This window comes from Macrobrachium nipponense, chromosome 6 (assembly GCF_015104395.2).
Source record: "Macrobrachium nipponense isolate FS-2020 chromosome 6, ASM1510439v2, whole genome shotgun sequence".
Lineage (NCBI taxonomy): Eukaryota > Metazoa > Arthropoda > Malacostraca > Decapoda > Palaemonidae > Macrobrachium > Macrobrachium nipponense.
This window is the reverse complement of record NC_061108.1, coordinates 96,527,096-96,552,222: the sequence shown is the minus strand read 5'-3', so window position 1 is coordinate 96,552,222 and position 25,127 is coordinate 96,527,096. Positions and strand designations below refer to the sequence as shown.

The 25,127-nt window shown below is 41.0% G+C and overlaps 1 protein-coding gene across 2 annotated transcripts; it reads left to right on the top strand.

The window, feature by feature from the left end:
* The first annotated feature begins 3,272 nt into the window (after nt 1–3,272).
* On the top strand, nt 3,273–21,581 carry LOC135216387 (uncharacterized). 2 transcript variants are annotated; one of them, XM_064251658.1, is made up of 9 exons: nt 3,273–3,353; nt 15,729–15,902; nt 16,772–16,950; nt 17,926–18,139; nt 18,425–18,583; nt 19,228–19,315; nt 19,494–19,676; nt 20,698–20,843; nt 21,116–21,581. In XM_064251658.1, the coding sequence occupies exons 1-9, from the start codon at nt 3,297–3,299 to the stop codon at nt 21,434–21,436; spliced, it is 1,521 nt and encodes a 506-aa protein (XP_064107728.1). In that variant the 5' UTR covers nt 3,273–3,296; the 3' UTR covers nt 21,437–21,581. The 2 variants fall into 2 exon arrangements, with proteins under 2 accessions (XP_064107728.1, XP_064107729.1); XM_064251659.1 differs by lacking the exon at nt 3,273–3,353 and adding an exon at nt 5,625–6,382.
* Nucleotides 21,582–25,127: the final 3,546 nt, after the last annotated feature.

The window sequence follows — 25,127 nt, the reverse complement described above, 5'->3', positions numbered from 1 at the left end:
AAATCAGCTCTCAAAAAGATCTTCCAGTTTGGTTTTAGCATAGATCTTACGGATTCGTACATTACCTCCATACCAAAAGCTTGTGCTAGATTAAGACCATCAACGAGACCTAAATCAGTCTCTTGGTTTTTAAATGACGTCCTCAAACTGGCCTTGGACATTAACAATGACTCTTGCAATTATATATCTCTCCTGAGGAAAACCATATTTTTACTAAGTTTAGTCTCAGGAGCTAGAATATCAGAACTGTCAGCCTTATCAAGGGAACCAGGTCACATTGAGTTCCTCCCCTCAGGGGAGGTCCTCTTATCCCCAGATCGCCACTTTCTAGCCAAAAATGAAGATCCACAGGACAGATGGTCCTCGTGGAAAATCCTACCACTACCTCAAGACATCTCTCTTTGTCCTGTCAACTCATTAAGAGCCTACCTAGGTAGAACAACTCTGAAATCTTCAGATCCATTGTTCATTAGGAAGGAAGGTGGTACAATCTCCCTAAAAGGGATCAGGCAACAAATTTTATACTTCATTAAACAGGCCAACCCAGAGTCCTTTCCTCGGGCCCACGATGTTAGGGCAGTGGCCACATCTATTAACTATTTCCAACATATGAATTTTGACGATCTTAAGAAATATACAGGCTGGAAATCTCCGACAGTCTTCAAACGGCACTACCTAAAACCCTTGGAAGCCCTCAAATTTCCAGCAGTGGCAGCTGGAAACACAGTTTCTCCTGACTCTTAATAATTCTTATAACTTTCTTGTAGCCTTCCCTTCTGCCTGCCCCAATGCACCCTTACTTAGTTTAGTCGCCTCTATGTAATTGTGTTACCTTGAGTATTGCTGTTATGTTCATCATTCTCGTTTGGGATTCAGTTCCATTGTTTATGTATAAGTCAACTTGTTATCCTGTCTTATGCCTACCCTGTATATATTTTGCTTGTTTGGTAGGCTAATTAATTGTAAGTTCTAACCCATGTTTAAGGGTTCATACCATTAACTTTTAATTGTAAGACTGTAATTTAAGTTGATCATTATACTATTAACCTTACAGGTGTTTGTTTTTACCTTCTTATTATCTGTACTGTCCCTCAAGCTTGGTGTTTTAGCATTCTCTGGTACTATTTCACAGGGCGACACAGGTTAAGCCCAGAAAAGTGATTTTGACGAAGGAAAAATCTATTTCTGGGCAACGACCTGTGTCGCCCTGTGAAACCCCACCCTGTAGTTGCATTGTCCTCACCCAGCTTACCCCAAGCTTGGAGGCTATCTTCAGGAATGATGTCACAGGCGTCGGAGGCGCTCACGGTAGTAGTAGAGGGTACCGGGAGCTGTAGCACGGCTCCTCCGTAGTTGGGGGTTTTGTCGAAGGAAGAAGCTAAATGGCAAGGGACCTCTGGTAGTGATTCCACTCGCTCCTTTAGTATACCGACACTTCTATTAGACGTGAGCGAGCCATTTATCTTGGCATTATATTGTTTCTTTTTTCTCTAGGATGAATAGCAATATTTATACCTAAGAAATAGTATCAAAGGAACCATTTCACAGGGCGACACAGGTCGTTGCCCAGAAATAGATTTTTCCTTCGTCAAAATCCCTTATTCGGACCTTCATATAATTGGCCGATTCTTCTATGCAGTTTTACCTCCTGAACAAGAATTTTAAGTAATATCTATTCAGACGACTGTAATTAATCCCCAGGGGCTCAAACTAAACACAGCAAAATACATTGACGCCCCAATTCCTGGTGGCTTTCGTATTTGCGGGGACAAACGATACGGAATGCTTGCATAGAAATACCCATTACTAAAATACAAAATCATTAGTATGGGTCCGAATCAGCCTAGCAAATGGTTTGAATCAGCCAAGATTAAGGTCCAAATCAGCCAAGGTCCGAATAAGCCTGCATCCGTAATGAATATGATTCCCAGCAGAGGAACAACCCTCCGAAGTTCCCCTTGGTAATTTCCAAAGCGTAAGCGTAATTTTCAGATGAATACATCTCTTGTCCTATCATTATAGGGCATAAATATGTACCAATAAAGACGTTGGTATACCTTTGCCACCAACCCTTAACACAAAGTAGAGAGGTGGCTAATAAGGCTATCACCAAAAGTGGGTTTGCATAAAAATGATTAAAGTCAATTAATTATTAATATCAAACACAGTATATACATATTTATTCAAAATAAAAAATTCAAGATCCCACCGGGAAAATAATCAGCTGTTAGTCGGCAAGAGCTCACAAACACGAGTCTTCATCGAAGACAGCAGAAAGGAAAGTGCAGCGTTTACATCCAGGCAGGAGGGCCTAACCGCCTACCAAATGGTAGTTACTGCCTAATCACCTTGTTCAAGAATTTAACAGCTGTAATTCCCACTACTCAGAAAATAATTCCTTATGTAAAGGACTGAAGGTTTGTGTATCGTTTAGGAACAACTCTTCTTTCCATATTTCCCTTTACTACTTCTTTCTATTGACACCACATTCTTGGGAAGCTTGAATTCAAGTCAATAGCCCATGTGGCCTTGTTCCATATGAATAGGTTTCTTCTACCTATTGAATAATAATAATATTAGTAATAGTAATTAGGTTAGGTTAGGCATGGTTGGTTAGGTCACAACCTTTACATTATTTCTTCCCTCCTGCTAGGTAAGTACCCAGGTTAGGATAGGCAGGGGGTCTTGGGCTAAATAAGGCCCAGGAATCGTAGGTTTGGACAGATGTGGCTCGGCAAGGATCCAATCATCCAGCCCCTAGATTAGTTAGGTTACACTGATCTTTGTGTTTTATCAGTTTTGACTTCCCTCACCCAAAATCTTGCTTTCCCAGTATGGTCCCCCAAAAGTATTTATTTACCAACAAAACATTAAGAGCACACATTAGAACATAGGAAAATTATATTTTCGGTATACCATATTTTCAAGTCCCAATGCAAAAATAGCTTAGCTACATCAAAATTTTACCAGACAGTTTTAACCAATAGTATTCCACTTTGGACTTTAAAGTAAATCATCTTCCTACTTTCAAATGTGTGCTTTTAAAACTTATGACTTCATTTTGTTAGCAAATATTCTAAGTACTTTTGTAGATAGTGGGCCCTACCTTTACTAGGTAGGTATAGGTACCCTATATCAAACAATTGGTGGGGGGGAACACCGGGGGCGAACACCACAAGGGAAAGCAAGATTTTGAGTGGAAGAAAACAAAATCAAGGAATGCTTTCCAACTACCTAAGTTCGGTAGATCTACAGTACTACTACGGTAAGAGTCCCTTAACCCTAAGTCAGGTTTGATGTGGTTGGTTATGTCATTTGCTACCCACACGGATGTCAAAATAATTCATATTTGGGTAAGACATAATCGGTAGGTATTGTGAAAATCTTATTTTCAATTCCCGAATACGACAATGGTTTAAAGTAAGTTATAGGTAGTAGTATTATTTCCCTCTACTTGATATCGGAGTTATCCTTTGATCATAAGTAACCTATCCTTAACAAGATTAGTACGAAAACTTTTGCTTAAATTTATTGTAAATTTATTAGCTACCTATTAGGTACCTGAATAGCCAACGGTAGGTAGCTATTTACAGTCTTTCTTCCACCATTCACTCAAATAAGGCTGGTACTGAACAGTACACAATAGCTAACAGCAGTCAGTGAAGCTGTATCTGAATAAAATTGAAATCATGGGAAAATATTTTCATGACCTGGGTACCATTATTGTAGGAACAACGGTCACACTCTCAGCTTACCTACAGGTACTGCAGGTCCTGTAGGTATTTAGGCTAGGCTTCAGGTCATTAATAGTAACTCATTAGTACTATACCTAGGCTACCAAATTCCCAATTCACTTTCCGCTAGCATTTTGTCAAGTCTTTTTTGTAGAGTTTTGTTGAGGAATTTCCTCATAACACTGTATTCCTGTGTAGAGCCTGTTATCTTCAAGTGACAAGAACAATCTTGCAACTGTAATTTACAGAAGATGAGAGTGGATTTGAATCCAAGTGAAAACTGGAGAACCTACAACATTTGCCTCTTGAATCCAAGTGGAAACTGTAGAACTTACTACGTACATTTGTCTCTTGAACTGTAATTGCGCAGCTTTTCTTTGCATCAAGGACAAGTCACAATGGCAAAATGTATATACTGTGGGTAGTACTTCAAAGGTGACAAGGTCCAGTGCGACAACATATCCTTAAAAGGAACTTTAATACTTGAGTTCTTAGAATAATGGGTGATTTGTTGTGATATATCAATTTATTTTTTTAGGTTACACAGTGAGATATAATTATAAACCCCCTTAATGATATACAAGAAAAAAAATAGGCCATTGTACGTACAAGTGAGCGACCTCATCACAACAGAACTTTGAATATTTAACGCTGCTTTATAAAAGGATCCTTATCAAGTCACTTGCCACTCCACCAAAAGCGCTGTGTGGCATCTGCTAATTTATTCGGCATACAATTTAAGATAAGAGGCATTCGAAGTATGATCCCACGTTATCTACTGTCAAATCCGCACTATCAGTACTCAAGAGAATGAGATATATAGGGCTTGGTATTTTGTCCTCTTAATAGCTAGTGGTTCTTTTAAGACGCTAGCGGGTTTAGTGCACATTAGAATTTAGAGCCTCCAACCGCTCTAACTCTTACTTTTAATGCAACTAAGCTGGTTTTCTCCCACTTTTACATCTAGATCTGTTGATTCATTTCATTTATTCTCTGAATCCAAAATCTTGCTGAGCGTAACCGTCCAACAAAAGACTGGCAAAGCAGTCAATGCGTCTGGCCGAATTAAAAATTCAAAAGTTAATTTCTTTAATACTTGTTTAGAACATGAACAAATTACTGTTACATTATGATACATCACAGTTGAAGATTCCAGTCCTTTAGTAACGGTAGAAAGTGGGTGATTTAATGGTTCAAATAATTACAAAGAACAGGCCTTTGAAGTCAAAGAACAATCAGATACAGGTGCAAAAGTTGCAGAATAAGGAAATGTGTTGTGAATGGAGTCCTGAATAGTTGATGATTCCAGATAATATAGTAGGTACTAGGTACCCCTCTGCGACAGTGAAGAGAAACTGCAGAATGAAATCAGTTGATTTGTGAAGGAATTAGGGAGTAAAAATAATGGCTGATATTGAGATATTTATAAACTGTTTTTTATTGTTGTGACAATGATGATAAGATTTTCCTGCATTCTGCAGAGCAGAGAGCGAATGTCAAGATGCGAATGTTTTCCAGTAGGTACTAGGTACCCCTCTGCGACAGTGAAGAGAAACTGCGGAATGAAATCAGTTGATTTGTGAAGGAATTAGGGAGTAAAAATAAGGGCTGATTTTGAGATGTTTATAAACTATTTTTTATTGTTGTGACAATGATGATAAGATTTTCCTGCACTCTGCAGAGCAGAGAGCGAATGTCAAGGTGAGAATATTTTTTATTTTTCATTACGGTAGAAATATATATATCATATATATATATATATATATATATATATATATATAGATATATATATATATATATATTATATATATATATGAATATATGAGCTACAGTGCTGGATTGATGGGGGAAAAGAAGGTATTTAGGGGAAGAGCCTATTATCCAGACGGCATAGGTGTGTGAATACAGTGTGAAAGGTGTGTGTGTGATAGGAAATTCGAAGAAATTTTACTAGACCTATCTTTAACTATTTGACGCTGAATTGTGGCAAAGTTCACTGCTCGGCTTACGTACCTATTTATTCAGTATATCCTGGTGGTTAAAGAAAAAAAATTGTGTATGTGTTTGACGTTCCACCCAAGGTATATAGAATCTCCCTTGCAGAACTTGCAATTTTGATTATGGGTTCAAACTTGAACATATTTTACAATACCTTTGTTCGATTAGCTATCGCATTTGACATATATTTGTTTTATGAAATATCTCAAGGAAAACACACACACACACACACACACAAGCTTGGTTCTGATAAATAAAAGTCGGAATTAGTTCCTCTGTCACTCAAGTAAGCCTTCAGAATTGATCCCCAGAATAAATCTTGGATAAGATGATAAAAATGAAGGCTAATCGCTGGTAGTGGGTACTTGTTTTCGTCAGGCTGACTTTGACATTCAGTGATAACTCCAGAAACTGGCCGTCAGTATGTATGGAGTTGCATGTGCCGAAACACTGACTTCTCCTTCGTAGATAACGGAAAATTCAACACAGTTCCTAAGGACAGTGCTGGATGCGTATACAAAATACTCCCTCACCTGCAGTCTTGACTTAGGGACGGTCGGTTAGATACGAGGAACCAGTGTCCTGGTCCAGAAATACGAGAACGATAACGAACAAGTGAGATGTCTGAGGCACAAGAAAACTCTCCTGAAGTAAGATTAATTCCTGTGCTTGTTTCTCCCTATGATTATGTAAACATATACTTCTCAGTCTGGTATCCATGTGTTGAGGGTCACTTCTGGTTAACGGTTGTAATCAGAACTGGCGAGTAGTGTAGTGATGATTTTACAAAGAGAAACTCATACAAACAAAAGAAATCACACAATATATTAGCTCCCTTGGAAACTAACGACTTGATTAACTGCAAGTTGTTATTTCAGGAAACTTGATGAAAAATGATGTTAGTCAAAACATGAAAATAAAGGCAGCTTTGTCTACTAAATTCTGCCTTTTAACTTTTTTCTTTTTATAGCTGGAAACTTAGTGTTACAATGTGGCACAGGCTGAGGATTGCCGAGCACATCGCGTATTTCAAAATGAATACCGTATTACGAAATTGCTACTTACGTCTGCCGTAATCACATGACGTATGTCGAAAGAGCTATACGTACTTCGAAAGAGCTCTCGGGTCGGTATGACATGGAGACTTTTGACAATAATTGTCGTGGCTCGACCGCGATAACTACTGCAACAGCTAGTTGTCCCAACCAAGGTATATAGAATGGTCCCAACCACTTGGCGGATGTCGTGAAACTCGGCGACTGTTAGAACATATGAAGATTTCGGTCGTAATTCAGTCGCAATTCGGCTTTATGACGGTCGCGGGCTTTATTCACCGATGTACAGCCTTAAATCAAGGAAGCAGAAGCCATGGACCTCAGAATTTTTCATTTGGCATGATACACAGCATATATATAATATATATATATATATATATATATATAGATAGAATATATAGAATATATATATATATATATATATCATTATCATCATCAGCCTTGCTAGTCCACTGCAGGACAAAGGCCCCAGACATGTCCTTCCACTCCCGTCTGTTTATGGTCTTCCTATGCCATTCTATACCCGCAAATTTTCTTAGCTCGTCAATCCATCATCTTCTCTTCCTTCCCCTGTTTCATTTACAATCTCTACGGACCCATTCTGTTGCTCTTTTCGTCCATCTATGACATTTTCATTATATGTCCTGCCCACGCCCATTTCTTTTTCTTGTTGTTGAAATATCCTCTACTTTAGGTTGCTCTCGTATCCATGTTGCTCTTTTTCTGTCTTTTAGTGTTATTCCCATCATTATTCTTGCCATAGCTCTTTGAGTTGTAACTAGCTTATGTTCTAAGGCTCCAAGTTTCTGATGTATTAGGTAATACTGGTAGGACCATCTGATTAAATACTTTTCTTTTTAGAGAAAGTGGCATTTTACTTTCCCATGCTTAACCTTCTTTTAATTTCGGTCTCATGCCCAGGGGAAACACTTGCTGTCTGTCCGAAATACGTAAATTCATTAACAATCTCTAGAGGTTCGTCCATAACCCTCATTTATTGTCTGCATTTTCATTAAACATTAACTTTGTTTTACTCATAATAATTTTCAGTCCTACATTTCTGCTTTCTCTATTCAAATCAACTATTATCTTTTGTAATTCCTCCCCTGATTCACTGAGTAGAACTATGTCATCTACAAATTTTCAGTTTTTAAGGTATTCCCCATTAATGTTAATGCCTACATTTTCCCAACCTAAATTCTTAAAAACTTCTTTTATGCACTCTGTGAATAACTTAGGAGAGATGGGGTCTCCCTGTCTTGCTCCGTTCTCAATTGGAAATTTCTCGCTGTCTTTATGTAGCATAAGGATTGCTGTGCTTCCCATATAGATATCTTCAAGTGTTCTTACATAAGATTCATCTATTCCTTGTTTTTCAGGGGCTTTCATTACTGCTGAAGTTTTGACAGAATCAAAAGCTCTCTCATAGTCTACAAATGCCACACATAGTGGATTGTCATACTCTGTTGACTTTTCCGTTAATTTGTTAATTACATGGATATGGTCAGTTATTGAATACCCGCTTCTAAAATCTAGCTCTCTTAGTCTAGCTGTCTTTCTATTCAGCCTAATATGATCTTTGTAAATATTTTATATTTTTGTACATGAACTTTCCTGTCAGACATATACTTAGCTTACGTCTCTGACGTCACGACAGAATTCAAAACTCGCGGCTAACGCGACAGGTAGGTCAGGTGATCTACCTTACCCGCAGCTGGGAAGCGGGTGTAAGAACCAACATACCTTTCTTGCCAGATTTTTTCTGTCGTCGGTGTCGACCACACCTGTTGTCGGTACCTCTTGACAGTTGGATTCTTTTCTCGTTTTCGCCTTGGATTGTTTCTACGGACTTTTGGTGAAGTACCCGATCTTTTGGCCTGGCATTCGCGATTTGTAGACAGTTATTTGACTTTTCTTTGGATTTTTCTTGGATTCATGATGTCTGATGTTGATACTAAGAAAACTGCTATGTTTAGAGTTTGTTGTATGACTGAGTGTAAGGTGAGGCTACCGAAAGCTGCGGTAGACCCTCACACGGTATGTTTGAAGTGTAGAGGGAATGAATGCACCTTTAATAATCCTTGTAATGAATGTGAAAAGCTGAATGAGGATGAATGGAAGTCTTTGTCGTCCTACTTGAGGAAGCTTGAAAAGGATAAAGTTAGGAAAGCTTCTTCTAGGAGCAGTAGTAGATCTCGTATTAGCGAGTTGGATATAGATAATCCTATTTTAGAAGTAGCTCCTTTGTCAGTTTCAGCTCCTGCTCCCTGCACCGAAGCCGAAGATGCGCCTTCGGAAGTGGCCTCCATGAAAGCCACCATTCGCAGTATGGAGAGGAAAATCAAACAATTAGAAGGTAAGAGTGATTCCAATAGTGATTTGTGCAGTGAACCCAGTGCAGTGGAGGGTGCGTCTGATCGGCTCCCTAATGCTTCCAGGCCTAGACCTCTTCCAGACTCCCAGTCCCAGTGGAGGAGGAAGTCGAAAGCCGCAGGAAGGTTAGGGAGCATCCCCACCGGTCAGGCGTCCCCTCGGTAGCTCCTGTTGATCGTTCCCAGGCTACCTTGGATCGCTCCAAGAGAGAAATATTGCGCCAATGCTTCTCGTCTTCGCCTTCGCCTTCTCCTAAACGAGGATGGAGCTCTTCGGAAGCCTCGCGCCCTTCGAAGAGAGCCTGGAACGCTCCCTGCGCCCGTCCATCCAGCCCTGAATTTTTTTCGGAAGAGCCTGAGGTGGAAGCGAAGAAACGTAAGAGATCTCAGGAGTATCGTTCCCCGAGCAGAGATCGAGCCTCGTCACCTGTTCAAGAGTTTGTGAATTCTCCTGCAAGGGTGTTGGCTAACCTTCAGGCGCAGATTTCGGCTCTGGCTGGCTCTCTTTGCGTGTCGTCTCGTCGTAGGAAGGACGTCTCGCTTCCTGTAAAGAAGTCCAGGCTCCCCTCTCCTAACTCTCGCTATTCGACGGAAGCGGCGCGCTCACCTGTGCGTTCGGATTCTCGCAGGAGACTTTCTGCTTCGGACAAGATCCCATCTGCGTCCAAGCGCCATTCGCCTGACAGACAGGTTTCTCCTTCGGACAAGGAGCAAACTGCTCATAGGAGATCTTCACCCTACAGACGCTCTTCTCGAGACAGGATCGCTCCCCTTGACAGGCGCCAAGAGCCTAGTAGGCGCTACTCGCCTCGTAGCCGCTCCTCGTCTTGCCTCCACTCTCCTGTTGACAAGCGCCCTAAATCGGACAGGCGCTCTTCGCTGGACAGGCGTCAAGAGCTTGTTAGGCGCGTTTCTCCTGGCAGGCGCTCTTCTCCTGACTTTCACTCTCCTCGAGTCAGGCGCCGAGATCCTAGCAGGCGCTTCTCCCCTTGTAGGCGCTCGTCGCCAGAGATCCTCTCGCCTCGGTTCAGGCGCCAAGAGCCTGGTAGCCGCTTCTCGTATGGCAGGCGCTGTTCGCCTGGTAGCCGCTCTCCTTTGGATAGGCTCTCCTTTGGATAGGCGCCAAGAGCCTGATAGAAGTTCTTCTTCAAACAGGCGCTCTGCTCCTGACAGCCGCCTTACTCCTGTTAGGCTCCAAGAATCTGGGAAACGCACTCCTCCAGACAAGAAGGATGTTGCAAGTAGACACGTTTCTGAAGCTTTGTCTCCAAGACGTATACGTCTTACTTCCTCTAGAGACTCTTTTAAGAATAGTCGCGCCTCTAAGGATCATGAGGGTTCTTCAGCTCAGGAAGAACAGGACCCCTCAGAAGAAGAAGGACCAAAAGACTCCTCTGTTTCCTCCTATAAGAGGCTGACAGATTTGCTCCTGCAAGAGTTCGGAGATATCCTTTCTCCTGTGGCTCCTCCTTCTCCTCTTTCGTTATTCTCCACTTCGAAGACGTCGAAGGTTTCGTCTTGTGTAAGGATGAAACCTACTGTTTCCATGAAGAAGGCGCTTAGAGGTTTTGGGGAATGGCTCCTTTCTAAGGAAGAGAAAGGGAAGACGGTTTTTTCTTTCCCTCCGTCTAAACTGACTGGCAGATTGGGATTCTGGTACGAATCGGGCGAACCTTTAGGCCTCGCTCTCCCTTCGTCTGCGGACTCGGACTTCTCTTCATTGGTGGATTCTGCTCGTCGTTCCGCCCTCTTGTCCGCCAAGACTACATGGGGGATGAACGAACTTGACCACCTACTGAAGGGAATGTTCCGAGTCCTGGAAGTTTTCAACTTCCTTGATTGGTCTTTAGGAGTTCTGGCTAATAAGACCCAGACCCCAGATTCTCTGTCTCCTGAAGATCTTAACTGCGTCCTCACTTGCATGGACAAAGCAGTGAGAGACGGATCGAGTGAAGTCTCCTCACTGTTTGGAGCTGGAGTTATTAAGAAGCGGTCTGTCTACTGTTCGTTTCTCACTAAGGCAGTTTCACATGCACAAAGGGCCTCGCTTATGTATGCTCAACTCTCTCCTCTTCTGTTCCCCAAGAAAATTATTCAAGATGTCTCGAGTGCCCTTTCAGCTAAGGCTACTCAGGACATGTTAGCCCAGGCGGCCAGGAAACCTCGCTCTGTCTTCCAACCCAAGGCCAAGAAAGAGACTCCTCTGAGGCAGGAGCCCTTTCGAGGAGGACCCGCTGTCAGAGGTTCTTCAACCAGAGGAACTAGACCTTTTAAGAGAGGTAAAACCTTCTCTAGGTCAGTCAGAGGGAAGAAATAGCGATCAAGGACTCCAGACATCAGTGGGTGCCAGACTACTGAAATTTGCCGACGTCTGGGCCCACAAAGGGGCAGACAATTGGTCCCCTATCGATTGTCAGCAAAGGATACCTCATTCCCTTCTCGTCAAGACCACCATTGACGACAACTCCGAGGGAGTTGGTGGCCAAGTACAAGGACCCCATCATGAATCAAGACCTTTCTCTAGCAGTAGATCTCATGCTAGAGAAGGAGGCTATAGAACTAGTGAAAGATCCCCGCTCTGCGGGCTTTTACAACAGACTTTTCCTAGTTCCGAAGAACTCAGGAGGATGGAGACCGGTTTTGGATGTAAGCGCCCTGAACGTCTTTGTGGAAAAGAGGAAGTTCGCCATGGAGACAACTTCCTCAGTGTTAGCGGCTCTTCGTCCAGGGGACTGGATGGTGTCTCTAGACCTTCAGGACGCTTACTTTCATGTGCCGATCCATCCTTCTTCACGGAAGTATCTACGATTCATGATGGGAGGAAACATCTTCCAATTCAAGGCCTTGTGCTTCGGCCTATCGACTGCACCCCAAGTTTTCACGGGGTTAATGAAAAACGTGGCGCAATGGCTACATTTGGAGGGAGTGAGGGTGTCGCTTTATCTCGACGACTGGCTAATCAGAGCAGAGTCTCAAGAAAGATGTCTGGAGGACCTTCAAAAGACCCTTACATTGGCAAGTTCTCTGGGACTTCTGGTGAACTTCCAGAAGTCTCAATTAATCCCCAGTCAAGAGCGGATCTATCTGGGGATTCGGATAGCTTCTCTGGCTTTTCGGGCTTTTCCGTCGCCAGAGAGGATAGCTCGTTGCTACGAGAAAATAACGACCTTCCTAGAGAAAGATGCATGCACAGCGAGGGAGTGGATGAGTCTGCTGGGGACATTCTCCTCGCTGGAGCAATTCGTTTCTCTAGGAAGGTTGCATCTCAGGCCTCTACAGTTCTTCCTATACCAGAACTGGAGGCGTCTCTCCCTAGATCTGGAGTTCTCCTTCAAGATCTCAAGGGGAATCAAGAGAGACCTTCGGTGGTGGAACAACCCACTTCGTTTTGTGGAAGGAATGTCTCTTTACATGCCGAACCCCAGCCATGTGTTGTTTTCCGACGCATCGGAAGCAGGTTGGGGAGCGACGCTCGGGACAAGAGAAGTGTCAGGCACCTGGAAGGGGGATCAGGTGTCCTGGCACATCAACAAGAAAGAGTTGATGGCAGTCTGGATGGCATTGAAAGCCTTCGAGCCCCACGTCCGAAATGCAGTAGTGCAGGTCAATTCGGACAACACAACAGCCTTGGCGTACATCAAAAAACAGGGGGGGACGCACTCCTTCTCCCTGTACGAAACAGCAAGGGATCTTCTGCTGTGGTCTCAAACAAGGAAGATCAGTCTTCTCACCAGATTCGTACAGGGAGAAAGGAACGTCAGGGCCGATCTCCTGAGCAGGAAGAATCAACTCCTGCCTTCCGAGTGGACCCTCCACTCAGAGGTATGCCAAGACCTGTGGAGAAGATGGGGCAGACCTCACATCGATCTCTTTGCAACAGCAAGGAACGCAAGAATCGAACTTTACTGCTCCCCGATCTCAGACCCAGGAGCAGTATCAGTGGATGCGTTTCTCCTAGATTGGATAGGTCTAGACGTCTACGCCTTTCCCCCCTTCAAAGTACTGGGACAAACCCTCAAGAAATTTGCTATCTCGGAGATGACAAGAATGACGCTAGTAGCTCCGTTCTGGCCCGCCCAAGATTGGTTCACAGAGGTACTGGAATGGTTGGTGGACTTTCCAAGAGCACTTCCACAAAGACAAGATTTGCTCAAACAACCCCACTTCGACAGGTATCACAGAAACCTCCCCGCTCTCAATCTGACTGGCTTTCGACTGTCAAAAGTCTTGTCAGAGCGAAGGGGTTTTCGACAAAAGCTGCTAAGGCTATCGCCTCAGCTAGAAGACCTTCGACCCTTAAAGTCTACCAGTCGAAGTGGGACGTCTTTCGCCGGTGGTGCAGGAACCAGAAGTTTTCCTCTTCCAGTACCTCTGTGACTCAGATAGCAGATTTCCTAGTTTTCCTCAGAGAAAAATGCGGTTTGGCAGTATCTACTATCAAAGGATACCGAAGCATGCTGGCTGCTGTGTTCAGACATAGGAATTTAGATCTTTCGAATAACAAAGATCTTCATGATCTATTAAGATCTTTTGAAACTTCCAAGAAAACTTCGAACGAAGTTCCAAGTTGGAATCTGGACGTGGTTCTTCGTTTCCTGAGGTCCTCTAGGTTTGAACCACCACATTTAGCCTCCTTCAAAGATTTTACGAGGAAAGCTCTCATTCTCATGGCTTTAGGCATCCGCTAATAAAAGGGTTAGTGAGATTCATGCCCTAGAAGGAAGGGTAGGTTTCAAAGGAGATTCCGTGGTTTGTTCCTTCCTTCCTTCGTTTTTAGCAAAGAATGAGAACCCCTCAAATCCTTGGCCAAGGAACTTTGAGGTTCGTGGATTATCTGCCCTAGTAGGGGAAGAACCTGAAAGAACTCTTTGCCCTGTTAGGAGTTTAAAATACTACCTTCAGAAGAAGAAAACCCTTAAGGGCATTGAGGACAGACTATGGTGCTCTGTAAAGGACCCCAGCAGACCATTGTCGAAAAATGCGCTGTCTTTCTTCATTAGAAGTCTTGTGAAAGAAGCACATAGATCTTGTAATGAAGAACATTTCAAGCTCCTAAAAGTCAAGGCTCATGAAGTGAGAGCAATTACCACTTCCTTGGCCTTTAATAAGAATATGTCTCTTCAGAATCTGATGAAAACTACATTCTGGAGATGTAATTCAGTTTTCGCCAACCACTACCTAAAAGACGTCAGTATTACGTATGACGAGTGCTTCGCTTTAGGCCCGTACGTGTCGGCGGATTCGGTGCTGGGGCAGGGAGCTGGAACATATCCTTAGTAGTTTTTTCCCTTGTTTTTGTTAATTGAGTTCATATGGTTGTATGAAAAATGATGCAGGTAGGCATCTTTTTTCGTTTCGTAATACTAATAACTCTAGTTTGGTTAGGTGATCGGATTTGGTTTGAAGCTCCCTGCGTTGGTAGTGGACAGGTTCTGTCATAGAAGAGGGCGAACCCCCATTGACATGATCCGACTTGGATTCTACTAAGTAAGCGGATATCAAGTCCCGTTAGTAGACCCAAAGAGTCTTTTCAGCTGTAGGTCACGCCCTCGCTGTAGCTCTTATGGCTATGCAGACTAATAGACAGTATCTATGAAGTCTTCAGCCTAAACAGGTAAGAACCAAGGTTATTTTCCTACAACAGGTGTTGTTTACCTTTTCTTTGTTATTTTCTGTCTTGTACCCTCCACCAAGGGTGTCAATCAGCTAAGTATATGTCTGACAGGAAAGTTCATGTACAAAAATGATATTGTTATTTTACAATAAAGTTTTGTACATACTTACCTGGCAGACATATACGATTGATGGCCCGCCCAGCCTCCCCTCAGGAGACAGGTATAAGAGAGAAAAAATCTGGCAAGAAAGGTATGTTGGTTCTTACACCCGCTTCCCAGCGGCGGGTAAGGTAGATCACCTGACCTACCTGTCGCGTTAGCCGCGAGTTTTGAATTCTGTCGTGACGTCAGAGACGTAAGCTAAGTATATGTCTGCCAGGTAAGTATGTACAAAACTTTATTGTAAAATAACAATATCATATTACTGAGAGTAAACTTATTGGGCCGTAATTCTTAAGGTCTGTTGTGTCTCCCATTTTGTGAATTAATATATCGATAAAGTTCTTCCAAGCCGTAGGTATAGAGCATTATTGCAAACATTTTGTGTCAAGTTCGGCGAGTTTTACTATTATGAAATCGCCTCCATCTATTATCAAATCAATTGTTAGGCCATCTTCTCCTGCAGCTTTGTTTCTTTTCATGCCTTTTAATGCTTTCTTTACCATATATATATATATGCATATACATATACACACACACATATATATATATATATATATATATATATATATATATATATATATAGATATATATATATAATAAAATGTAATCATTACGTTGATGAAAATGGAGCTAACGAAATCCATTCCAAATACATGATTTGCACGAGAAGATGTAATCAAGATGAATATTTAAGTTCATTATGTAATTCCTAAATTGTTCTCATTTCTGTAATTTAACATAAAAGCGTTCTTTCACATTCAAAGACACCATCTTTTTATTATTTTTCCAAAGTTCTCAGGGTGGGAATACAAGAGAGGGACCCTTCACTGCAACGGTCTCTCACTGGAGGAACTTCGTCTACGCCTGCGCCAGAAATATGGCCACTTGGGATCGCCAGCTTTCGTCTACTCCTCCGGGATCCTTCGAGAAAATGTCAAGAAATACAAAGACGCATTACAGCCTTTGGTCAGTTGGAGAGCCAGAGAGATAGAGTTTCTCACAGTAACAAAAGTTTGCAATCTATTATTCGATGAACTTGCAGCTCTCCATATATTTCAAGTGGACAGGCATTTTTCTCACTGAGCCACAAATTTTGAAAATAGATTATTGCATCCACAATAAGTTGTTAATAAGCTTGCCATCTGCTATTTAATCTTTCTCTATCGGCTTTCGGGCCTTTTTAGAATCAATTGCTGCTATAAAAAAGTAGATTCACATCAACCGTGCATTTGATGTCTAGGCCAGTCCCTTGCGACGCTCCTGATTGGCTGTTGATAAGCCAATTACAGGGTTGGAAACTCCCAGTCTCTCGAGAGAGTTCACATAGGCAGGATGTATGTTCCACCTCTCCTTTGGGATACGTCATTCAAAGGTATCCCTCAGGAGAGGTGGAACATACATCCTGCCTATGTGAACTCGCTCGAGAGACAGTTTCCAGCCCTGTGATTGGCTTTTCAACAGCCAATCAAGAGCGTCGTAAGGGACTGTACTAGATATCAAATGCATGGTTGATATGAATCTACTTATAGTAAAACCACTATTATCATTCAATGAAACATTTCCAACGAAAAAGTTTTGTTCAACAAAGAAAAAATAAGAAAAATAGAACGAATAGTAAAATTTAGTATGCTGCTAGTGTTCTTTTCTTATCTAAAGCCTTGTAGATTCATCTCAATTTGTTATATTTTACTTATATCATTCCTCTTTTGCCTCTTTATCCAGCCATGGCTAATCTAGTGTATGATACATTCCCTGGAAGTGAATGGCCTTCTAGGCCATAATACTTGGATGTTCAGTATGAATAATAATAATAAAAGTAATGTCTTCTTTGGCAGGGAGGTCGTGGTAAGCTTTCGTATTCTCTGAAAGCCAACAGCAATCCTCACGTTGTAAAAGAGCTGCGAGATGCTGGCGTTACGGCTGCAACTACCGTTAGCGGGAATGAGATACTCATGGCGCTCAAGTGTGGATTCTTGCCTGGAGAAATCATTTTCAACGGCAACGGAAAACAAAGGTTTGATTTCTCCTGAATTCCCTTTTCTCGTCTTCTTAGAAGCACTAATGCTTCTTGTTGACTCTATGACCCCTTCCTGGAATTTTACATATTTTTACACACTTTCTCCATATATGCCCGGTTTACTTCTTATCAAACTCACTTGTGTTAATACCCCGCAAGTTGTATTCGCACTATTGCCTTTCCAGCTTAAACTTATCCACCTTAACTTGTGCTTCAACCAAATAATTTTCTGATTTAATACCATCAGCCACGATTGTTCTAACTTTTACATCCATCAACATAGCCCTCTGACATATTCTGTTCATCACTTTTGTTTTCCAAGTAGACTTAGAACTGTTTTTCTTTGCAAACCTTACATTTCCAGCAATCGAAACTCTCTCCAAACAAATCCTTACTACAAAATCCTCTCCATATTAATTTTTTCATAACAGACGACTTCCACGCCTTTCACGCTCAGTCTTATACAATCCTCAAGCCACCACATTTTTGCTCGCCTTGTGTCCCCGATTCTCCAAGTGTTGCTCCCCGCTTAGCACTAAACTTTTCAGTTATCCTGAGGCTCACTCCTTGTCCATCCAGCTCATATGCACATCTCCCTTTCACCTTTGTCTCGCTCTGTACCAAAAGCTCCAACTTACTCTCATTGAAAACCTATGATGCAGTATCTTCTCATTCCTGCCTTTTTATTTATTTATTTTTTTAACATGCTCTGGATATGAGATCTGCATATATGATACTCCGCCCATATGGCAATTTTTCGCTAACCTAAGATGCGAGAAAGTAATTATTTCTAAGTATGTATGCACACACATTATATACACGTATGTATGAATTTTATACATATATATATTATATATGTATATGTATATGTATGTATATATAGACATACTACAACATACATATATATATATATATATATAGATATATATATATATATATATATATATATATATATAATCTTTCTTTTATTAGTTGGGAAGTGGAGATGGCAGTAAACAGAGGTGTTCTTCTTAATATCGACTCCGTTTTCGATGCTCATCGGCTCGTCAACATATCAAAGCGACTCGGCAGCAGAGCAAAAGCTCTGCTTCGACTGAACCCAGTGATCAACGTTCAAACGCATCCTTACTTGGTAACGGCGCTGGCCGATTCCAAGTTCGGAATAGAGATGGAACAGGTTGAGGAGGTCAGGAAATTTTGCTGTTTAATGTGAACTTTTTTTCCCCCTTTCTTGTCATGTGAACGAATAAATAAGGCTTTTTGACTAACCGATAGACTTTCTTCGTCTTCGTGGAGGTTTTAAGCACAAAATCATACATATCCTTATTTTGTCAAGGACCAGAGGTTTCTTTCACTCAACTGACATGCAACCATAAAGAGTCCACGAACAAAGTACAGATAAACTGAAACGATCTAGACTGATATTATTCTGCTTCGTATCACGTTACAATAAGTTTTTCCCTTTGTACAGGTGATCAAGATTTTATCGTCAGCCAAAATGCACTGTAACAAAGTCACGACGAGTAACCTGATTGAGCTCAGAGGGGTCCACATTCACATTGGATCAGCCATATCTGATGTGGATGCATACGTCGAAGTGGCGAAAGCTGCTTCGAAGACACTGAGACATGTAGGTAATTATTTATTATATTAATAACATTTTTCCTTGTCGTTCAAGAAAATGAACAAAATCAAGGTTGTGAACTGAAGTCAGTTCTTGTCACGGAGTCCTCCTTGTTGCAGGCATTCTCAGTTGCTCTGAGATTTATTTGCGTATTTCGTTACTCATGGAATTTTAGATTTTGAAAAGGCATAATACCATTGAGATTTTTTAAAGGCCAGTTATCACTAATGCTTTACTACAAGCAGTTCCATACCAGAAAAACTACCTTTTTATGAATATTTCCATTTTGATTTGATATATATCCAGGCCAGCATAAGCATACAGATTGTCATGATGGAGTTGAAGTAAGCCTCCTGAAAACGGGATATCAAGCAATGGTGTACTGAGCTATTAATCGGGATGAATTACCGAGATTTTCGTCAAACTCGTCCCTTGCGCTTAATTAAAGACAAATATTTCTCAATAAACGATGGAATGTTAATAATTAATACATTAACGCGTCTCATGGGAGTGCATTCTTGTCTTCTTCTTGCTTGTTTCTGGTGCTTTTGTATTATCTAAGCGAAAAATACTAGAAGTCACCTATTATCTAATAATATTGGCTGTCATCTGGTTGATTTTTATCTTCCTTTTTAATTCTGTATTTCCAGATACAAAACAGTGGATGGCCTGGAGCCTCTACGATTAATTTAGGAGGAGGACTCTGTATAGCTCAGGACATACCGGATGTAAGCAAAGGTAATATGCAAATTGCTCGTTTCTTGTTCAGAACAAATAATAAGCTTCATTGGTTCAGAAGGGTATGTGTTCTATTCAGACGAAGTGATGACAAAGGCATTTCTCTCCATTATTTATTTTAACCGTTATCTCTCTCTCTCTCTCTCTCTCTCTCTCTCCTCTCTCTCTCTCTCTCTCTACATGTGCAATGGACGGGGACTGGAATCAGACCTCAGTGAGAATCCGAAGAAATCAAGTGATAGTTCGACAGCGACCGTTAATCCACCCACCCCCAAAGAATTAGTGGGTGCAGTTCTCCCTTATTTGCCTGAACAAGCCGTTCTCATTCTAGAACCTGGGCGTTCCTTGGTTGCTACGGCAGGTGAGTGAAAATTTAACCATTTGAAACTTCTGTTCGCCCACCCCCCCCCCCCCCCCCTACAAAAAAAGTTTTGCTTCTCCGCAATATTCCCATGCAGGCTTCGATGTAGCTGAGGGGTAGGAGAACGCTCTGTCGCTTGGGTCATTGCCCCTCCTAATTAGCTGTAGATAATAGCACCCTTTTTAAATGGAATTATCACAAATTATCCATTCTGTTTCAAGAACGCAAATAACAATACATAATATAAAAATGCATGTTATTCTCGCTTAAGAGATCTCGCTTTCATCGACTTTGAGATTTCTAGCATATTAAATAATTATAATTACTCGATATACTAGAGCCTTGGCTCCAACACCAGTAGTGAGGACCTCCTTCGGGAATGCTTTCTGGCATAATAAGTGTCCTGCCAGGTGGAGGGCTTCCCTCCAAGAATGCCCTGGTTCTTCTTGGAAGACATCCCTTGGAAACCTTGGCTGCTCCCGATCTAGTGCTCACTTCCGAAATGCTTCCCGTCCTGATAGAAGCACTTCCTCCCTCCTGGGGAAGCAGCTTCAGAGGAAGATCTCGCCGCTGGGGGTGCTGGCTCCCCCTGCGAAGGCATCTTTGGGGTAGGGGCTCAGGATTCTCCTTAAAGGAATTCTTCCCTTGGACATCTTGGCCCCGACCAGTGTGGTGAGGTCCTCCTATGGGGATGCTTTCCGATATCACAGGAGGCCTGTCTACCTCGTAATAAGGAAGCTCAAGAGAAGAACCTCCCTTCTGCGATGCCCTGGGTAGAACCTTCTTGGCTTGCATCTTTATGGGAGGGGCCAGGGGTCCTCATATCAAGTGATTCCTGGCCTAGAAAGCGCTGGTCTCCGCACACACACAGAGATCCTCCGACTGGGGTGTTTCCCAGCAGATCTGTCTCCCTCCTGAAAAGAAAGCTAGAATAGGAATTGATTTAGGGGTGTCAACGAGGTCTCGCGCTTTCTTGACCTCGTCGTCTGCTAGTTGATTATTTATTTATTTCTTTCCCCAGGGGTGGTCATGACAGAAATGATCGGAGTGAAACGGAATGGCGATAAGGAATTCATCGTTGTTGACGCTGCCATGACTGAAATCATCCGACCGGCTCTCTACGGAGCGGTACATCAGGTGTCGTATGTTACGGGTCCCCTTATGCAGGTAACAATCTACTTTTAATCATTTCTGTTAATTTATGTAAATAAATAGAAATGGGCAGGTGGTTCAATAAGATAAATTTGTAATCAAGGAAGCTTATTTTGAATATATACAAACATATGTTTTTAAACCAACTTAATTATACGTTACAGTTATGGTAGATGATTATGTTAAGCGATGAATTTAAATATATTTATATATGTGCGTGTGTGTGACACGATAAATGAAACATTTTACTAAAAAAAATAATTCATTGAAAATACTTTCGCTCACAGGAACCTGCTGAATTTGACATAGTAGGACCCGTGTGCGAAAGCGGAGACTTCATTCTGCAACGATGTCAGCTGCCGCGGCCACCCACTTCTTCTTCTTCTTCAGACCTGACCGAGAGGCCGGGCTCATCCTTCGTCATCTGGACGACTGGAGCTTACTGTTCCTCCATGTCTTCGAATTATAACCTTCGGCCCCACGTAGTTGAAGTCATGGTAACCAGTTCGAAGGACTTTAAAGTAATAAGAAGTCCTCAGTCCTTTGATGACCTCGTTATGAAATACAAACCTCAGTATTTCAGTGTGTCGTCTTCTTCTTTAAAATAACCGATGTTATTCCTCAATGCGAAGGATAAAACTCGAGAAGTACAGTTTGTATAGAGTAGAAACATGCATTAATTGTATTAAAACACGCTGTGTCGTACTAAAGGTTCATCTTGATTTAGTAATTAGAGAATAAATATAACATTGACTATTGTCTTATTAGTTTGGAGACACCTCAGTTAAATAAAGTGTTTATTGTAGGGAATGTATGTAATATATATATAATATAAAATATATATTATTATATATAATATATTATAATATAATAATATATTACATATACATTATATATATATATAATATATATATATATATATCTTATATATATATATAATGGAAAATTAATATTTAGTGTCTATAGGTGATAAAGATTCATGTATGTTTCTTTGCACTGATCTGAATTATACCTTTGGACGACCTGCGTTAGAAAGGTTCCGAGATTATTTTACAACATTGATAATGCTTTAGTTATAATGGTTCATCTTTAATCAACCTTCTCGAAGTTTCGATGAACACGGTTATCCAAACAACAGCGTAAGTCAAGTCAAGTAAACAGCACTTCAGAACCCAAGGACAACGTTTAACAAAACGCATATGACGACAGAGACCCAAATCACCCGGTTAAACCGAGAGATAAGGTAAGATTATGTGATAACCCATTATCCCGGAGCCCTTATCAGTTTAAGCGATTGATAGATTACATTTTCACGAAACAGGGCAGAGGCATTGATTCAGACAATTAACGTGTCTGATATTTTGAAGTTAAAGCCACAATGAAAATTAAACTGCAAAAGTTGCCAGCTAGAGAGAGTGAGAGAGAAATGAATTCTGGGCATCATCTTTATCCTGCCCACTACTTTTCACTTTAACTTTCATATCCATAATGAGCGTCCTCCCTGAGTTGACGTGGCAGTCCTGGAGAGTATGTTTTGCATTTTGTAGATCGTTTCATGAAATCTACTCTGTGGTAAGGGTATAAAAATACTACCACCGTAGGTCCTGCGTGTCGTAAAAGGTGACTTGAAAGGACAGCTGCTGCCTTGCAGTCTTACTTTTTTTGTAAAAGGCTAGGCCCACAACCAATAACTATGGAAATTGCTGCCTTGCAGGCGGACGTTTTAGTCAAAGGCGAGGCCCACCCCCAATAACTGTGGTTGACGACAGCAAGGGCATGCGGTCTAAAAACCCCTTTGCCAAATAATAAACCATGCCTGATGTTGTAAGGAAAGGCACACCAGGCAACCAACCCCTTAGTGTAGGGATAACGGTGGGAAAGAAGAAGAGATCGTTTCATGAAATCCTCAGGATAATTTCTTGTTTTATTTAATTAAATAAACAACTAATGAACAAATGACTCTTCATGAATTTATTTCCAACGTTCTCTTTGCTGTGTTTACCTTGAATAGTGCTGTTTTATATAACTTAGATTTCATGCTTTTGATTCTCGCTGACAATGTATACCTGAACACTGGTCTTGCAAGTAATTTTCGTGAAATTGAAAAATCATCACATTACTCAAAATTCAAACCTTTCAACAAATTCTATAGACCCGTGTCACGCCTTTTAATTATGACCTGAATAGGCTGTCTAAAATGATTCTTTATGGAAATCATTCTAAGGCAGAGTTCTTCTTTCCATGTTCAGCGTAACATTTTCTTTTATTTCGTACTTCAAGGGTTAGGTGTTTACTGCAGGCCCAGACTTCTTCCTGTTTGTCTTCTTAGGAACCATGAATGCGAATGCAATAGAATTTAAAGTTTCAAAATGTTCAATAAACTATAGTGTTTGATATCCTACGAGAAAATTTTTTTTTTGGCACAGTTTCTTGACCATGAAGCATCCTTGTTTGTTTGTTCTAAGAATTTAAAATCTAAGCACAGTATAGTTGCGTTTAGTGTTACTGAAAAACGTGGCAGGTTGGTACAGAACTCTGCCAGTCTCCTGATGATTGAGTCCTCGTATCTTCCTGGTAAGGAACTTGATGTCATTCCCAAAACAGTTGAAGCGTAAATCTGGCAGTGCAATGGCACCATTCCATCCCTCGAAGAAAGTGAATCAAGCCCTTTAAGAAAAAATATCTCTTTTCATTCTAAAGAAAATCAGAATCAGGACTAATGACCAGGTTTGGTTTGAAGGACAATGTAGTAGATGGGCATCCTAAAATAAACAAACCAAGTTTAACATACAGAGATAAAATTGTACACAGTTGAAATACGAAAAGTTGATGAAAATCACTTGAAAGCAAATAGTTTATAACCTTTCTAAGAATTATATTGATAATAATTTGAGAACAGTGCAGAAGGATTTAAAACTTATATTCATCATTGGAGACCTAAGATAATATCGGACATCTTTGGATTTAGTACATATGCTCTTTCCCGCGTAGAAGGGTAGTGCCGTCAGTGCATCTCTTGCAGTGTACTGACGGCATTACTTAAGGTTCTTCTAGCTTGCAACCCCTTTCATTCCTATTACTGTGCCTCCGTTCATAGTCTCCTTCCATCTTACTTTCCAACCTTTCCTAACGATTGATTCATAGTGTAACTGGGAGGTTTTCCTGCTGTTACTCCTGTAAAAACTTTTTACTCTCAGTTTTCCTTTCAACGCTGAGTGACCTCATAGGTCACAGCGCTTGGCCTTTGGCCTATATTCTATATATTCTAACTCCTCCTTTATGGTTATTGATGGAAACTCAACCAGGCCTAAGGACAGAGGTTAGTTACTTTATAAAGCACTTTCAGTGACCCAGGTGATTGTGACGTCATATAACCTTCACTTAGTCAATCATGGGACATTTGAGGTTATATATTCTTTAGCAGACGTTCTTCCTCTGGAATCCTGTCATCGGAAACCAGCTATCGGTAAACTTGCTCCTCGTTCATAGGAAAAGAAAAAAAAATCGTTAATCACGGCAATTTGGTTGGAGAAAAACCATATTAGTTTCCTCATTCCTTAAAATGAATTACATGCTAACTCTGTAACTTTTATAATCTTAGACATCTTGACTAGCATTTTCCAGATAAAACGAAAATATGGAATTCTATGCCTTGTTAAAATTCAGTAATACTGTTGTAAAGCTTATGACCCAAATTCCACATCCAATAGTTTTGATTTGTTTCAATTATTTCAGTCCATTTCCTTCTTCCGGTTTCCCTCCTTTACATGTGTGGACGTTCATTTCTCTAGAAGTTTGCTTAACAAGCGATAATAGCATTTATATTTTTCATATTTTTCTTCACTTGAAAATTTGTTCATGTTGCATAACAACGTCATCAAAATTAGCAAGAAGGAGACCAAGAAATGTAATATACCTAATAAGTAATTCGGAGTTCTGAGGTAATCTGGTCATGTAAAACCAATATTTGTAATGCCCAGAAAGAAAGAGGAAAATGAGAAAAAGAAACCCACAAAATTGCTTTGAATAACGTGTTTACTTATAAGTATTTACATTTTATTTTAAGTAAACACGTTGTACACAGTAATTTTGTGGGTTTCTTTTTCAATCTTTAGAAGAAAACCGAAAGAAGTTTTTGTTTGGTGCATAAAGGACTTTATCACGCAGGAAGCATAGAACTCATGCTAAACAAAGCTGAGTGGCGCAGTATGCGTCATGAGCATCAACATCTGCCGCTGAGGCAAGTGTGTAGTCGGAAGCTTGGTCGGAAGCACGATCTAATTTGTGGTAACTTGTTTA